At 48.5% G+C, this 18,682-nt stretch overlaps 1 protein-coding gene across 1 annotated transcript in view; it reads right to left on the bottom strand.

The window, feature by feature from the left end:
* LOC112573132 (phosphatidylinositol 3-kinase regulatory subunit alpha-like) overlaps positions 1-18,682 on the bottom strand; it is a 116,264-nt gene that overhangs the window by 21,667 nt on the left and 75,915 nt on the right. Inside the window, 2 exon segments of the mRNA XM_025253203.1 lie at positions 8,546-8,680; positions 10,814-10,926. Coding sequence (XP_025108988.1) covers positions 8,546-8,680; positions 10,814-10,926 — 248 coding nt within the window.

Here is an 18,682-nt window from a genome sequence, read left to right as displayed (position 1 = left end):
CTCATACCCTCGTTTTGCGTTAGGCCCTCAGAACAGGTTCAACCGCACATCTTTCATCTACACAGTTATCAAAAGACAATAGCCCCATCAGTCACACGCCGATGATTCGAGTGCCTTACTAACAGGTAAGATGATGGCAGAGAGGCGAGTGGAAGGAACTGGGGAGGTAATGGAGGGAAGGAAAGGAGCTCACGGCGACACAGAGAGACATGGAGCACGCGAGGTCACGTGACCTAACCTACTTTCGGGTCGGGTCGGAACTGTCAAGAGAGGGGCTGGTTTGTATGAGGGGCGGGAAGGGAGGGGGATACCTCCGGCGGGAAAGACGAGGAGCGATTTCGATGACGTTGATGACCTTGATAGAAGAGCCAAGTATTTTCCCCTCTTAGCTTCCTTCGCCTTCCCCTCCCTCGTAAAACTTGCCATCTCCTCGCTCACGTGAACACAACACAAGCCGACTGCTCCCCCAGCATCCACCCTCCTGTGGCGCTAGTGAGCTCTGAGTTGATTCCTCTTGTAGGCCAAACACACAAGCTGCTCTCCTCCTCTCTCGGCTGCCATTAAAAAAGTCACCTCAAATCATTGTCTGTACAATCTACCCATGTACACGCTCACATCTTGGACAGGTGTACACCCTAGTCCTAGCTGACTACTCCATCGCAGATGTGTCTCTACAACATGTGAGCACCCGGTGTCTCCACACGGGTACAGGATGATAATGCCGCTGACAAGCTGCGATGAACGCGCGGAAAATGACATCTTGGCGACAGGTAGGTGCTGAGCATGTGGTATACATCACACTTTATACATCTCACTGTGATGCTGTCACAGGAAGCGCTGGCAGTTTGGGAGGATGGGAGATAAAAATACTCACAACATGTGTCAGGAAAGTCCTCGTAAAAAAAGTAGTTTAAGAACTGAAAGAAGGATGTAAGCGGGTCACGTGACACAGACAGTTTTAGTACGAGGGTGAGAAAGACCTGAATACAACATCCCGCTACCTGGACAAGAGAGGTCGCTCGCTGACTTCCGCAACAATAACCACACACACACACACAATGGAACTCTGTGCAGAGAGAGAACGACAGCGAAACCGAGAGACTACAGGGGTCGTAGTTCTGAAGCGACAGCAAGTCGTACCCCCAGCCCCGAATAAAATCGGGAATTCAAGAAAAAGTCTCTTGTTTCTGAAGTTATAAAGTGGTGTCCAGACCCCGCGGTAGCTACCTCGTGTTTCTGTATCCCAGGACACCTCTGAAACTATCAGCTCGATAACTACGGCTCCAGGTGGTAGAACAACACATTCAGGGTCTGTACACACCTTTATAATTTTGGAAACAAGATGCTTGTCCCTGTCCCATGCTGCCCCCTTGTTTCATAACTACCGCTCCAGAGGGACTGAGACCTCGCGCCAGATGGCTGACATCATCCTCGCGGTGTCCAAAAATATCTCAGCCAGTTGTTTCCCGTTCAAATTCCGGTGGGCCCCAGTTACTTCTCTAGACATCTTCCAGGCATCTCCTCTCCCCCTCCCCACTAACGCTGGCCCTCAGGTACGGCAGTGACAAGTCTGTTGAAAGCTCGGTGCTCACCTGCGGACTCATCAGGCAACACTCAACACTACTCACGCCCAGCTCCTCGTCCTCTTTAAGCACAGTCACCCCCGCCTACCCGCTCCCCACACCAAGACTACTCACCTACACCGGTCCCCCGCGCCTCATACTTGGCGTCAAAGCTGCTCCACCGATGCCAGATGAGACGGTGGTCCAGAAGGACACCACCATGGACACTAACCACCACCTCTGCCGCCGCCACAATCGATCACAGCATCTATCTGGCCAGCTCGCTGCGTACCGCCGACAGGCGCCCGCCCCAGTTCCGCGGATCCATTTCCAGCAAACTCTCCTCCAGTCTGTATAAATAACCTCCAATGGGTCAGCTCCCTCTCTCTCTCACTCCACCCCCGTGCCACGCAAGTCTCGCGGACTCCCGCGTCTCCAGCGAGAGTCGTCTTACGACCCTCTCAATCCTTTACCGCCAAGTCCTTTTTTAATTTTCTTTCTTTTTTTCTCGGTGAACATCTCACGTCAGCTTGCACCAGATGATCCCCAGGGACCTAATCACAGTTCTCTCCAACATCCAAAATGTCTGCCACTAGGCTGCTACTAATGGCGACCTGATATATCCGAGGGCCTTGTGTTTCACGAACTTTCGCTGCTACGACTCGTCCCAAAAAGTCTAAGGGTGCAGCAGCAGTTGCCTGTCAGTGAACCCAGGGTCAGCGACTGTCAGCATGGAGTACCCGACCGGCTCACTGCAACACGAGCAGTCTGTCGAGCGTCAAGGCACACAGGAAGTCGAAACTAGCGGAAAGGACGTGTAGCCACCTCACAGCAAACAACGGACAGACCGCTTTGTTTGAATGGAGGAGAACGAAAGTCCATTTACAGTTTCGGTGTCGACCTCGTTTTCGCCTCCTCCTCCTCCTCACTCCGACAAACCCCAAACCCGCAGTACTGCCAATCCCGAGTTACATAAGGCAAAAGGCGAGGTGAGCAGCAGAAGCTGTAGTCAAATGTCCGGCAGCCCCTTCGCAAGGTTCTGACTTTCCGCCTGTTAGATGTCTGTCTCTTGTTGGCGAGCTGTTTATTTACCTTTTTCTGCCACATGGAAAACAGCGAAGCCGTATGTTGTGGAAGGCCCGCTGGGCTTCCTCGTGTCTCTCGCATCACGCGCTGAACCCTGGCTGACCAGCAAAGGTTCTGCTCGGCGGAAGACCAGTGGGCGGACTGCAGTGCATCAGACATCATGAATCTCTCCATGGACACGACAGCACAGCAAGCACAGCACAGAGTTAGGGTGAGGATGGCAGTGGTCATGTCACACACTCTGACAGAAACCATCCCACTCACTGACAATGGGATGAAGAACGAGAATCTGGAGTTGGGGCGGGGGGAAAAGGGAGGGAGAAGATTTAATCGCATCGCCAGGTCACCAGGTCCCGTGGACATCATCGCTTCCTTGTGTGCAATTTTAGCTCTACCCGCCTGTCAATCTTGTGACATCTTTATATATACTGTACGCACGTTCTGACTTCCGCCACCCTAAAACCTTTTCATAACTGTCTCGACCATCACACAGACAGCTGTTCCACCAACAGAGATGCCTCCCCTGTCGTCTCACTTGAAATGCTCCGGAAGCACGCGCCTTCAAACGGACGCGAGATTACCTGGCCTCGCCTCACTCGCGGAGGGAAGCTTATCCAACGGAGGATGGTTGGGGATGAGAAGAGGGAAGAGAAGAAACAACAAAACTGAGCTTTGCGAGGGCGGAGTAAGAGCCGCCCAAGGTTTCTATACCCGCGCACCATACGTGTTGTGTCACTGAGCGTTTAGCTGTGCAAGCGGGTGACCGTTTGGAACCCGTCCAGCCCAGCCCCAGACTCTTGGCCGACTTCACCGCAATCATTTCACAGCTGGGACTTCTAAGGGAGGGAAATCAAACATGAAATATCCAGCTGACACAAATATCGCAGAAAGAACCAACTTTGTTACATGCTGTGCAGACATATCTTAGGGTCCGACGTCTACACTATTGCTTAAGGTAAACCTTGGATGAGCTAGCTGCGAGAGCGCTTGCTGTCACTGTCCGTCGACCCCCACGTGACCCCACGCATGCTAGCCGCGTCAGAAGAACAAAGTAATGAGGTTAACTTTTGAGAGAACACACACACAAACGCGCGCGCCTCACCTTGTGCAAGTCCTTGGGCATGCGTGAACAACAACAGCATGCCAACCCCAGGGATTCCCTCCAGCTCCTTCATCACGCACTGGGCCACAGCCACAAGCTCCTTCCCCCACCAACCGCCCTGTTTCTACCTCCTCCCGTCTGTGCTGTCAGCCTGCGGCCAGGAGGCAGGAGTGAGCGATGGAAGCTGGTGTCGTTACCGGCTGGCGGAGACAAGGAACAACTCGTACACTGCACCCCGCGCGGTCTGCATCAAGGCGGCGCCACCGTGTGTACAGCAGGGGGTCGGGGGTCAGGGGTCAGGGGCTAGAGTTACGAGGCAGGTGCAATGTAGACACGGTCACCACCACTGCACCGTTCTGTTACAATCATAGGACTGACTACCTCACTTTCCCCATCAAGTGGTCAGTGGTGCCCAAAGTGTTGGCTGAACAATGCTGTTTGGAGAGTGAGCGGAATGTAGGGAACAGGGGGAGATTCCTTCGTGTAGTAGAGCCAGCGCCTCCCACTGACACCGCAGTTAAGTTACAGAAAGTAGTCCTCAGACACTTTTGACCCCACAGATCAGTGGAGATGAACTGGGGAGAACAAGGTTTGGCAGACAGACTTACGCGATTACAGAAACACACTAACCCTGAAAGCAAGCAGTTCACCCTCCTCCCCGACTCCATCCCAATCCCTTGCGTACGTATGCACTAGTCAGGAACTACTGTGGTACGCACGGCCTTTTAGTTGAACAGATGTGTTGCCCGCCCCTCCAGCAACCCAACACGGTGACCCCTGGTGCGACCTTTAGCCCTCGCTAACGCTCGGTTTCCCGCTGCACACGAAGTGTAAAAATGTTAAAGAGAAAAAGAAAATCCTTACAATCTGCAATCAGAGAAGACTCAGAACTGAAGAACACCATTCTCGCACAGTGGCGGTCAGTAGAAGTGGGTGATGTGAGCCAAGAGACAAGCTTCCATTGGAACCTGCATGTAAGAGAAAGGTGCCGTGACGTCACGTGAGTACAGGCAGGCAGCAGGTTTGTGTCTCAGACACCCTGTTGCACTTTCGCCTGTCGGCTGCTGGGTGGTCGTGACACTTGTGACGTGCGGGAGTTGGCTCCAACGGCCTGCAGCACCCACTGAAGCCACCTCTCCCAACTCCCTCCACACGTCTATGCATTCCTGTCCCAAGCCTTTCAAAAGCTCGTCAGACTCCTGGAGGTGTGTGACGTCAGGACTTCAAAGAGGTCGTTGGCACTTTAGCTCCCTACTCTCCAGACAGAATATCACCTTCTCGCACCACCAAGTCCTGACAATTCCAGACTTTCCTTGTCCGAGCACAAAGCGCGTGCACACGCCTCCCCCCCCCCTCCAGCAAAAAACAAAAAGCCACACACCCAACAACAAAACTCACGTGCACAGACGGTTGCTGCCGACTCGACGGTCCGTCCGGCTGGCAGCAGATAGTTCACTCCTCTATCCCGCCCCCACTTCAGCGGACTGCAGACACACAGCAGCAGCAGCAGCAGCGGCGGCGGCGACGACGACAGAGAGGTGGGGGCGTGGTTAGCACGAGGGTACGAGAGGAAGAGGGAGGAGGATGCAGCGGCCAGCATGTCTCGTGCACACGTCACCGTCCGACAGCCAAGGGCTGCAATTCAAGCGGTGGGCCAGACCGACCGATCGACATGGCTGTGAGGTGCCAGACTGCAGCGGCCAAGAAAAAAAAAAAACAACTCTCGGCGCTTCTACCAGTACCAACACTGCATCTGAAGAAGGATCTGGATGAGAGTGGATAGCACGCGAGGACGAACATTTGGAAGGGGTGATGGAGGGGAAAATGAACGCCACTGGTAACTTTGTAAGATTCTTACCTCACTGACCTCTAGGAGCATAGTAAAGGTTCTAAAAAAAACAATCAGCCCCGTCTTCCCTCTTTAAAAAGAAAACCACAAAGAAACGGTACCGTGAGACGAAAGCGGAGGGGAAGTAGCCACACTTTCCCGCTAATATCGCCAAACTGTAGTGACCTCCCATCAATATCTTCCTGCCAAGTGTCTTGCTATTGATGCAAGGCTTGAGTCTGCTTGTATGTTGCAGAGCATCCGTCCTTCCACTCTGAGGCCTTGTCCATTATGTCCAGAGAAGTACTGCAGCTGAGTTGTTTAAAGCATAGTATCACAGGATTAGAATAAAGTTGCCAATACACCCCATCAAAACCAAAGTGTTTGAGAATGAAAGTGTTTGAGAACCAAGCTCTCAAAATGTTGTCCTGGATTTTCACTGTTGGTCACAGTTGCAGTAACTGCTAAGCCACTATAGGGGTGGGGAACAGCAATAAAGCTTTTTAAACGTGCACTTCACCGCCAGTTCCAGTTACTAACAAGCCTTCTCTGGCTGCAGCCACTCAACAGAACCCCTGCTGAGAGCAGTAAATGCAACATGGAATTTCTGATGCTATCGTCAGTGGCTTGTGCACTGACCTGGACCTGCAGGGATAGACCCTGCTCACATGCTGCACACAACTTGCTGAACACAGCGCAGCCATCTTGCTACACACGATGCCGTATGCAACACTAACAGGCTGACATCTATCTCTTCAGTTTTAAAATAATGCAATTATCACTGGCTGCATGTGGATTTTTACCTGCAATACAACATCTGGTACCTAGGAGATATTGTGTAAGTATACTTAAACAGAGGAGATATCTGTGCAGATGTGTCTAAACTGGGAAGGGGGTTTGAGGAGGACGCAGTCCTTTTATGATAGCAAAACTAAAAATCTTCTTAAAAAAAGTCTGCTAAAACATTATCTTGCAGATATTATGGCCCAGCAGAATCTCCAAGAAAAACTACAATTGGAAAATTCACCCCAATAATCTGAAGTAGGTGAAACATGGCAGGAAACAGGTGTACAGAAGATAATCAGGCGAATGACTTAAAAAAAAACAAAAAACTCACTCCCCAGCTTTCTTAAGACAGAAACTAAGTCCATAAGGTCAGCAGAAGAAAAAGGTGACTGTTCACCGAAGGTTTTCTCAGTGATTACCTTATGAAGCATCTAGGTACAAAGAGAAATTATTAATTTCATTCTCATCTAATCCCAAGTTTCATTTTGAAAGTCTGACGACTAAATAGTGTCACTAACAAACCTGTAATACTCATAAAAGTTCTTAAAGAGACCTTTCTCATTTCAGTGAAATCCCCGTTAAATCATACTGATTAAAATGGCCACCCACATGCCTTGACCAAGAGACTATATCAACCCAAACATACATTTGTGTGGCAGCTCTTGAGACCAGGCACTGTTCTAGCTTTCTTAGTGTGCATATTCCCCGAATACTGAGGTGGCATCAGCAATTAGCAAGAATCTCTCATGCTGTAATAACATTCACATACAGTTCCTCTTGGACTACAAGACTGCTTGGCTCTTTCTAGCAGATGCACTTCAGTGCTTTCTTGTAGAGAGTTCTTACACACGTGCTCAGCTCAAGAGTAATTTTTCTCCCCATTTATAACTAGTACCAAACCCTCCACTGCTTCTCCACCAGTGCTGTTATTCCACTGTACTTCATGTTCATTCTTTGGTGTCAGTGTAAATAGCAGCAAAGAACACAAGATGTCCCAGTGTAAGCACACAAGACGATTTACCAGATGTACCACTATGAGGACAGGCTTCTTTCCCTGGAATGGAATCTGGTGATCTTGGACTGTCTGGCCTGCCGATGCTCTGTCTAGCATCCACATGCCTCCGTATCTTGGCAATGTACAGCGCATTCCTAGATCTAGGCCCTACAGAAACATATCCGCACACCTAGGCCCTGCGGAGACGTGCCTCGTATGCCAGATCTGATGAAGCATACGCAGTGTATCAGACCTACAGGAAGCAAAACCTCCCCTTCTCTTTGGAATGAACTCAACCAAGGGAAGACAGGACTCCTGGATGACCGCATGCTTTGGTCGTCCTTACCTCTCAACACCTTCAAACCTGCCTACTCCTAATTCCTATTTCGCAATCTTTCTTTGGCACCGGAGCCATGCCCCATCAGCAGGTGTCTACCTGATTTAGAACACCTCAATTTGCAGAGTTTAAAAGGATGGAGAGTAGAAGCCTCCCAAGACAAGTAACCATGTGTTCTCTCCCTTTTTGTGGAAATGAAGATACTTTGGTTATCTGTTAGAGCTGGAGCTTGATGGGGTGGGGAAGGTATGCGGCCTGTAAAATACTCGTTTCCAGGCACACCCTTCAGCCTTCAGAGTTCTAGCTTCAAGTTCCATCCACAGCTGATACTCTTCTGGCACTGCCCTTGCCACTGCCATCATCAGCAACGGCCAGGGGTGTGGGAATGATAGGGTAAGAGAGTGACCTCCCTCTCTCAGGCTGCTGGAGAGAACATTGGGTCATGCCAGCTACTCCCTCCTTCCCTTATATCTTCACCAACACTTGCCCCTTGCATGAAAGACCATGTTTCAAGCCCCCACCACTGATCTCTCTCATAGCTACAAACATGTTTTAATACAGATGTTCATAGACACCCAACATCTAGTTTCCATCTTCTTTCGATGTTTAAGTACCAACATGTTTTTTCAATTAATGCACAGAAAAACTTCTTCAAACATGAAAACATTTTTAAATAGAAAATTAACTTATTAAAACAGTGACCTTCCTGAAGGGCAGACTTGTCCTCATCTTTCCATTTCGGGTGAGTACTTGTCAGAACACATTTCTCATCTGATTTTCACCATAAGTAAAGCAAAATATCAAAGATCATACAAGATGCTGGAATATGAAGGTAAACAATGCTACTTACATGTAATTTGTCAGCATCCATCACTTTCAAGTCTTCACCAGTCACTTGTTTTTCTCGGAAAAGCTCTGCAAAGCGGTACAAATTCAATGCTGCCATCCATTCGATCACATTGTTCACGGTCCAGCTTTCGAGCGGCTGACAGAAGGGGAAGGAAAAAAATTTTTGTTAATGAAGCACACACTCACAGAAATCAAATTTTAAAAAAATTTGATTTAGTGGACAGTACAACAAGAGAGTATTATTAGCAATTTTATTGATGCAAGTGAAGAAAAGAAGTCGCCTAAAGACAGCCGAATATCAACTTTACAAAAAAATACCTTCACACACACCCTTTCTCTATCTAGTACTTAAGTTTTCCTTCTGCCAGCCTTAAGTCAAGAAAAGACAAACTTAAAGAGAGATGCATATTTCTAAGCAGTAGGAAGGAATGAACATACAGTTTCCTAAACAATAAACATCAGCTCTACACTCAGTCCAGACTGCAAAAAAATACTAGGTCTGCTTTTCAAAAGAAATGTGAATGAGCACACCAGTGAGAGATAGTGAGGGAGAGTAACTGAAAGTGGGTCAACAATTAATTAATATCATACATGAATTTTTAAAAAAGTAGATTAAAAAATATTAATGGTGAATGTGCTACACTAAACTTCCTTTTCCAAAGGCCCCCCCCCTTTTTTTTTTTAAAAAAAGTTCATTAGTAATTTCCTGGCTCGCCTGTATCCTATGCAGCCATCAAACCGGCTTTCTTGGAATGCTATGGCGATAGTGGGGAGGTGGGAAGGGGAACTAGGTCAGAGATAAGTACAGAAAAGTGGCGGTGATGGCATGATTCCAAACCCACACAGTGCTGTATAATGCTACCTGCTACCCGAAATGTGTGCGTGAGCCCTGCCTATGGCTGAATGATGGTAGTGGAGGGGTGGAGAGACAAGCAGAATGTTAATGGGTCTAATCTGGAGGTAAGAACGCTGTCCTTACAAAAAAAAAAAAAAATATAGTGAAGGGGGAGACTGGGAGTGTTGCTAGTAAAGGTAAAGTGTACCAAGAGTGTAATCTGAGAACAGGGTAAGTGGGGAACACTGGGATGGGGCTTCTAGGTTGTGAGACTCAAATACCAAGAGAATGTGGGTTAATTTCAGTAGAGTGGGAGCACAGTTCCTTGGCAGTCACCCAGACTTCACTGGCCTGAGCATCTGCTTTCTTCTCCCCTTACCTAAACCATATCCATTCTACTTCAGCCTGTCGGGGGATAGTCTCTACCAGAATGAAAAGTGCAGTAAATGTCACCAAGTCCACCAACTTCATTCACGAGCATCATAGGGCAAGAATCAAACAGTTACACGAGGGCACTCTGCTAGACACAACTCACACACATTACAGCTACTGACTATCTGGCCATCTTGACAAAATCATCTTTGAAAACAAGAAAACCTGGGCATTTATTTCTAACATCTTTATCAGCTTAATTGTTTTTCTGGAAAAAAATGTGTAAAGAGGAGGTGATTTAAGCAAATATAACTACCAAACATCAAGATCCGAACTGCAGTACAAGTGGTATTCATACAGTATATTTGAAGCAAAAGAAAGATCAAGCATTTCTCATACTTTTGTTACAGGAGGTGGGGCAGCTGAATATTTACCTGTATTAGATTAGAATGTGTTATTAATTTGAACTCATAATGTTTAATGTTTATGTGCATTGCCCAAGGGACCACATTTTGACACTCTGGTCATAAAAGCAACTCAAACGCTCCACCTCCCCCATTTTTTTACTAGTCACAAACAGATTTGTAAACTTTAAGTATGCTAGATGAAGTTGTACACTTGTTTCACCAGCAATTGATATCCCTCATCTGAGATAAAAAAAAGGACATTTGACTCTCAATCTGTGAATAATAATTAAAAAAATACAGGAAGAGCTTTCACTTTCGTTCTGAAAGGGGACCAAATCATATTTTCTCACGACTGTGCTCCATCTTTCTTTTGTACAAATAGGCAGTTAAGAAACCTTCTGGGCTGGTGTTCTTCTGATAAAAAAAAAAGAAAAAGAAAAAAAAAAAGACGGAAACACACAGCCTGTGCTTTTATCAGTTCAGCCTGCATGCCGTTCTCAAACAATACACCGCAAAGGGAAAAGTAGGTGAAGAGTCTATGGGTTCTGATGTTAAAAAAAGAAAAAATTGTATGGAAGAAGCATTTTGTCAATGAGCAGCAATTACCCAAAGTGAGGAAAGAGGCAAAAGAAAGAACAACGGACTGTGGCCTCACCACAACATGGTCTGAGATGTGGGGTTCAAGCTTGGCAGCTGCTGCACGGTCACGGTTGCAGTGGGAGTTGACGATGAAGGGAGCACAGAGTGTGTGGCAACACTTCCCACAAGCTGCAACACATGTGATAGAGACATACAGTTCCCACCCATCTCCATGCAAAAAGACATGTGCACACATACCTCTATGCACAAGGTACACACTGAAACACACAATGCATATGTGGAAATATTTTCACAATGCAATAAAAAGCTTCCAGATTGCAACATCCACCACATTAGCTGTAGCCCAAAGACTTTTCCTGGACGTACTTCATTATTTAAACATCATCTCTGACTACCTCCTCAACTGACAGTTTATAACTGTATAATGAATGTTTTTGCAGAAGTCACGCGTTGAAACACATTAAATACTTCTTAATATTTGTCCTAATACACTGCTGCTGGCCAACTGTTTGCCCTACGATATCAACAGTTCTCTGCAGAAATAAAATAAAATAAATTAGGTACATTTAAATTAGACTGCTCATTGATTGGGTCACATTGACCCAAACCATATCTCTGCAGCCATATCTACTACCTGCCTGAGTCAAAGCAACCCTGCCATGACTGCTTGGCAATACAAATCACACAATGGGGCAGAAAACGTGATTCATTTTTCTGAAATCACTTTTTTTAAACGCGCTCGTCTGGTAACTTAAAACATTTGTCACCTTTTGGGCATTTATTTAACAGGGCCTGGGTGAGATTAACTTGAGGTGTTGGGACGATGTGATCTTATGTGAGAGGATATGGTCATAGCGGGGTCGATTTGACTCATGCAGAAGGTCGATGTAGCCAGGGCAACATGGTTTCTGGTCAAAATGACCAGCTCCCCACACACCTGTTTATTGTCTACGCACCAGCACATTAACAATGCTTCCTTGTTTTGCAGAAGTCATGTGTATAAAAATAAGAATCTCGTGACCAACTGTACTGTACTGCAACTTTTTGCTGAAATAACATTAAAAGATATAAATAGTGCATTTTAAGAGAAACATCTTTATCTACCAGGATGCACGTTTACTGACTGCTCCTACCTGGAGAGTTAGTTCCTCTAGAAATCTTCACTCAAGTGTAACAATGGCAGAATAAGTATGCATGACTCAGTGAAAGAGAATATGATCAAAAGTATAATAATATGATCATCAGAAACCATATAAGAAGCCAAAAATATTTTAGGCAGGAGATAAGACCATTAATGAAAATAACCAAGGGCTTAATAATGATGATGAAGTTGTACGCAAGACTGTACACACTGCACTTTCTACAGTGGTGATTAAGAGAAAAACTAAAATTAAAAATTTGGAAAACTAATCTAGAAAATGAACTACTGTTAAGAACATTATCCTCACATGAAGAGATGTTTAGGCAATGAGTAATAATATAAGAAACAATATCTTGAATATTATTTACTGTTATGAAGTTTTGGGGTTTTTTATTCACCACTGAATCCAGTGAAATATGAGCAGTGCCTCAAATATTACGATACCTTCGGTCAAATGCCATGCAATGGGCCACAGAACAAGACCATTAATATGTAGGGCCACACAGAGGACAGTGTGTAGACTGGCTTCCATCCCCACCCACTCAATTTTTAGCGCTCTCTTAAATGAGATTTATTCACGTGATTGTATTAATGCCGGTTGTTGCTAAACCATCATAAGTTGCTTTGTGATGTCGACTTTCCCACATCATTGTCACTACACCCGTCCTACACAAGTCCTTCAAAACACCTTCCCCTCGCATCCCTTTAACAAGTTTTGTCTCCGTGAATCCTGCGAGCAGAATACAGAATCAGCAAGATGTACGGACGGAATAATAATGATAAAAACCACTTATTCCTCACGTGCGCAGGTGGAGATAAGTGGGGAGGTGGCGGCAGACCATGGTCCTAACGCAAGGACGCGGCCTCGACTGACCTGACCTCGGGCAGTATGGCGGTTGACTCACACGCGCCCGGTCCCGGCCACTCCTGACCCCAAAGGTCACGCCGACGTTTGATCATCGTACGTTAAGGCACAGCTGTCAGATCAAGATACCTCCACCCTTCCCTCCAGCACCCTCTTAGCTTGCCCGCCTCCTTCTCCTCCTCTCCCTCCCAACGTCCCCTGGCGCTGCAGCGGTGCGTTTGACCCTGTCCTGGCCCCAAGCCGCGTGGTAGGAAGATCAATTTTCTCTTGTCCTTTGACCCCGCCGTGTCAACCAACACCCACCCTGTACACCCTCTCGCACCCTCAGCGGCCGGCCGCTACAAACCCACTGACACACATTCTCCCTGCGCAACCAGCTTATTTTTAGGCGCAACCTTCCATCCGCGATTACTGCCACTCGGCACAAATCACGCACGCTCCCGCTCGTGCACACACACACATGCAGCACGCTCGCACGCACGGTGTGTAGGCAACTTCCCTCGCCGACTGCAGCACGCCGGGTCACAAAAGCCGGCATTTTCTTCCTCAAACTTCGAATAGAACCGCTTTCCTTCCAACCTTCAAAGGCAGACGTGGCTACAGTCAGCAGCGCCACCACGTGTCCGTCAGCACGGACAGCAACTCTGTCTGTCGTCCCTGGGTGGCGCCAAGAAAATGTCCAGCACCCTGTCCCACCATCAAACAGGAGCACACGCACACATCATGCCCTCTCACGGGCTACATAAAGAGGAGCTTGAATTTTTATTTTCTTACTTTTCTCAAGTGTGATGCAGGCAGCCGCCGTGTAAAGCCCGTCCGCCCCACGCGATATCTAGCAATTATTTGCTAAGACAGAAATATGGAAATTCAAGTACAGACAGCAGTAAAATGCTAGAGATCGATTCCCTCCGCCCGATGTTGTACTGCACGTATTCCCTCCATTTCTTCTCCTGTGTGCGCGTGAAAACGTGCGAATTCTCGTACACTTGCACGAGACAAAAATGAGTGGGCGAGAGGGGTGACAAAATGTGTGTGGGGTTGCAAGTGAGCAATAATAATAATTGTTGGTACTAATCACGTCCCAAATGTGTATTAGTTACCATCAACCACAAGTCTACCCGCCATCGGACGGCAGCATCTCGAGGGCTGACGACATCAACCTTAGCCTCGTGAAGGGCACGAGACATCGTCCCAAGATGTCTTTTCTCTCAAGGACAGCGTGTAACCGCCGACCTGCTTGTATGCACGGCGGACACGAGAGCAGACGAGTCTTGATGATACCTGTACCTGGCGTCAGTGCCACCTGCGGAAGATTGACCGAGGGCGCGCACGCGCGTACACACACACACAGACGCACGCGCACTACGCCATGATTCATCGTCAGAGAAGCGTTCAGAGTTTGATGCCAGCCCGACACAAGAAAGATCGCCTTAAAAAAAAAAAATTCTATCCACTGACATTTCAGACCAGGTTTTGAGGGCGAGAAGCTAAAGTCATTTTCTGGAGATGGTGGCGCCTCTCGTGGAGGTTGGCGACATTATGTGGAGTCTGCTTCCAGTAGGATGTGAAGCTGTCTTGCATATCCTCTCTCTCAACAGCTGTGAATGCCAGATTTTTATTATACCAGTCCTTGGTCCTGGTCCTTTCTGCTTGCTATCAGTTGTACCTTTTCTGTGACCTGCTGACCTCACTAAGTTAACGCAAAAAACCAAGCAGGTGAGGGACTAAGGAAGTAAGCGTTACAGCGAGAAAAGCACCGAAAGAACACAAAACAAATAACAAACAAAAACTGAAAAAAGAGGCAAAATAGTACTTTCAAATCACAGATCATTCAAGTAAACGTGAAAAAAAATTATAAGACCATTTGATCATCAATACATCGTACTTTGGCTAAAAGGGACCGCGGCCACTACACCAACATCCACCCGGAGCCGGTAGCTGGCCAGACGATGGGTTGCTGTAGTCAGTCTTGGGTGAGACTAGGTGGGTAACTTACCTACAGGGCAAGCTGCCTTACACACTAGGCTGTGTAGAAAACATCTTAATTCGCGTGTAAACCGATTCCTAACACGTACAGCCCTGTGTACAGTCAAAGTAGACTACAGAAGAGATGGTTGCCCTTATCACCAGTGTGGCCTGCAAACGCTGAAGATAATAAAGATAACAGAGAATCAAAAGTTGCCTTCTAAATATTTTAACGGATGAATTGGAGAGCCATAACTGCTGCATAAAAGATGCCGTTACAGATACAACAGTAAAAAGACTTGCCCAAGGTGCAGGGGCGACTTACCTAGGTATCCATAGTCCATCTTTCTGGACCTAGTACACTCCACATGTGTCTTGCCGCTGTCTACTCCTTTAATTAAATCCAGGATTTCACAGGTTCAGATAAAACCACACACACGTGTAATAATAATAATAGTCGATCATATAACTCCTCAGAAACGGAACACAGGATTTTCCCTCCGTGAGGGCACAGCAAGTCCCCCTGTGAGGGCCCAGAGAGCACAATCGGTCTGACCCCGAGATGAGCACCGCTGCCTCACACAAGTCACGTGCCGAGTCGCTGGATCCCGCAGTCCACGCTCGTCTCTCTCTCTCACCAAAGGAAGCCGCAAGTCCAATCCATCTTTCCCCCCAGCAGCCTTCGATCGGAAGGCATTCCACAAGAAAACTGCAGCGAGGGCTGTAAGCGTGTTGCGAGGACAGAATCTAGCCCAGCTGCACCATTAAAAACCCTCGGCTAGGAAACCTTCATGCACTGACACACAGCCTCGCCGCCACGTCCTCTCTCCCTCTCTCGCTCCCCTCGCACGCAGTCAGACCCTCTCAGCAAATGCCTACCGGCCCAGCGTTCCACGAAAGTGTGTCACGACCTCAGCCAATGGGAGAAGGGCGAGGCTTTGACAGACACGGTGTCAGCACCGCAGTCTCCGCCCTGCCCGCCAATCGCAAGCCGAGAATGGAGAGCACGGAAAGTGGGGCTCTCGGCCCCCAAGGTTACGCTGCACACAGCTGAACAAGCGCTCTCTCCCCCCGCGCCCCCTTGCCCCCCCGCGCCCCCTTGCTTGCCTTCTTTGCCCTCGCGGTGTTGCCGAGCTGCTGGGTCAGCTGGAGCCTTGCCAGATTGCAGGTCAGCGAGAAAAGGGGGTAAGTCACTCGCTCCACTTCGGCGTGTAGGCCGCGTGCTGTGTCAGCCATTGCCCACAGGCGGCGGCACTTCTGACATTCCAATCTCCACACAAACGTCCATACTCCGCTGCCAGTTCAAAGGTCAGTGTTTGGAACGGACGACACACACACAATAAGTACAGATTGTAAGTATACAGTCAGCTGGGGGTCAGGCAGCGCATGGCCTATCAACCATGAGGTCCGTTATTAAGAGTAACGAGCACACCCTGTCTGTGATCTGTGTGATCACAAAACACATTCACACAATATTTATATACACATCGTCTCCCCTTCATCTCCCCCAAAACAAAACAGATACACCAGCAACAATGGATAAACTGTTGACAATAGATTAAGTGATGGGAATAAATGGCTGCAGCATCTCTCTGCACTGACCCAGGCCTCACCAGGCGTCTTCCCACAAACCACAACAAAGCTGGTCACAGTGGACCACTCCCACATCGGCTTGGAGAGAGAGAGATGTAAGGTTTTGTTTTGCTGTGATCAATCAAACGGCGCAGAAGCGATAAAGATGTTGTTATGCTGATACGGGTTTCAAAGTGCCCTCCACACACAGGACCCCCCTCTCCCGACCTCTCCAAGCCCTGCCCGCTTGCTCTGGCGATCTATAAAGGAACGAAAAGGGTTCGAACACTTGGTCCAGGGGCTGATAGATGAGACCTAGGAGCAAGGAGTGTGCTGTAGCCACGACTGAGGCGCCATCTTGGTTGTGGAGGCCGACCTGAGCATTCAACTGTGATGACATGACCGTCGTGGTATTATTTCTGTTCACTGAAGGCACAAAGTGGATGGAATACTTTATAAACGATAAGTCTGCGAATAAACAATCAGACTAGCGATCACACACTGTGGACAGCTGCTGTACCACAATGGTGTCTGACCACGTGTACATTTTAAAATACATCGTCAGCCACCTCAAGATGCGCTTGCAGTGTCCTACTACTACAGTGTCAGAGCGGGTGGCAGCACCCCAAGCAGGAGCATCCAGCAAAATGCACCCAATCAAGAGTAACGAACATTCTCTCACCTCGGTTACACTCGACCCGCACACGCAGCGCATTCCCTTTCACCCCAAGCGACCCACGCGGCCTTGACCTTAGACAGGCGAGTGGCTCACCGGGTGGGTGCTGTGAGTGTGAGTGTCACCCGGCAAGTCCGACTCCCTAAGCTGCTGGCGATAAGGCTTTGTCAAGATCCACCCTCGCTTCCCCCACAACCTGCGCTCAGCTTGTCGCCGATAAGGGGACGGGGCGGGTAGGGGAGGAGGAGGAACCGAGGGCATAAGCTTGGGAAAGGCGATAACTCCCCTCCTGACCCGCTGACCTCGTGAGGGCAAGTGCCAGGGCAAACAAGCGCACTGGTCCCACTTCCCATCTCTCTCTCTGTGGACGAACAACAGAGACAGGGTAGGACGGAACTTCTCAGGACGACAATCGCCATTGCCGCTAGCAGTTGTGTTGACGTGGTCTGGGAGGAGGAGGAGGGAGAGTGAGAGACACTCACACAGCTGAGCAACGATGAGGAAGGTAGGGAAAGGGGGAATAGTCTGTTCATTCCTACAAATCTTCCTCCCCCTCCACCACTCTCGTGACTCTCCTCCCCTATCCCCAACCCCCGCCCTGTAGCTGCAGCAGCCGTGACGTCGGCAAACGTAACGACGTGTGCGCGTGCTCACACATGTGTCAAATGTTCTCTCACTCACACACACGCACCCTGCTCGCTAAGTACAGTAAGGTCCCGTGCACGCCTCGTGTGACTATCGGCACGTACCCTAGTGCACCTCGACTCACCTACCCCGTGATCGTGTGATCGGGTATCAGGTTACCGCAGTAACACAAGGAACGTCAATGAGCGGTGCACACATACCCACAGAACTCTGGCTTTACAGCCGATTGCTAGGCCCTGCCTCGCCTTGCACTACAGCTCTTGTTGCCAAGCAACGTATACAGCGAGAAAAACACAAAACTAAAAAATGTGGGCTACGAAAGAAAGAAGGAGGAACAAAAGCAACAGAAAGAACGACAGCTGGATGGAGTAAAGGAAAGAACAGACAACGTACACAAAGACAAGAAGAAGACAAGAAGTTGTGATTCACTCACTTCCGTAGTTTACCTAACTTCCTTTCTGTTATCTGTGGCTAATCATTCACTCAATCACTCCAGAGTGCCTCGGCACAGTAAGTCGTGCTGGGTGGCTTCGGTTCTCAGCAGAGACCAGTGGGGTCAACTGTCTCCTCCGTCATTCGGTGGCTCGTAGTCCCCTCCCTCCCACAACATTCCCTTTTATATGTAAGAACTTCAACACCCGTGTGATCTGCAGTCCAGTACTGGGTACTGGGTATCTGATACGGTCTGATAACATGGAAGAGGGTGGAAGAGAGGAAGAGTGGCTAGAGGAAGTGCAGGTGTAAGTGGTTAAGCTGGTCAAGAGACAGCATATCTGTCATGTCTGTACACCCTGCTGCTGCCTGTGCACGCGCTTCGTCCCCCCGTGACCCCGTGCGCTGGGCGGACACAACCTTGCATCACGGTGCATGGCCTCGGGGTGGGGTGGGGATGAGGGTAGGAGAGTGTGGAGGAGCGCAGCGGTCTAGGACGACAGGGAAGACAAGCAGCTGTATATCATGGGTTGTGTCCTCTTCCTCAGGCCTGTCGCATCTTTTTCATCTTTCTCTCCACCCCACCATATTACATCTTGCACGGAAACATCCCCAACCACTCGCCGTG

This window comes from Pomacea canaliculata, linkage group LG10 (assembly GCF_003073045.1).
Source record: "Pomacea canaliculata isolate SZHN2017 linkage group LG10, ASM307304v1, whole genome shotgun sequence".
NCBI lineage: Eukaryota > Metazoa > Mollusca > Gastropoda > Architaenioglossa > Ampullariidae > Pomacea > Pomacea canaliculata.
Note: the sequence above shows the minus strand (reverse complement) of the source record. Positions and strands in the feature narration are given on the sequence as shown.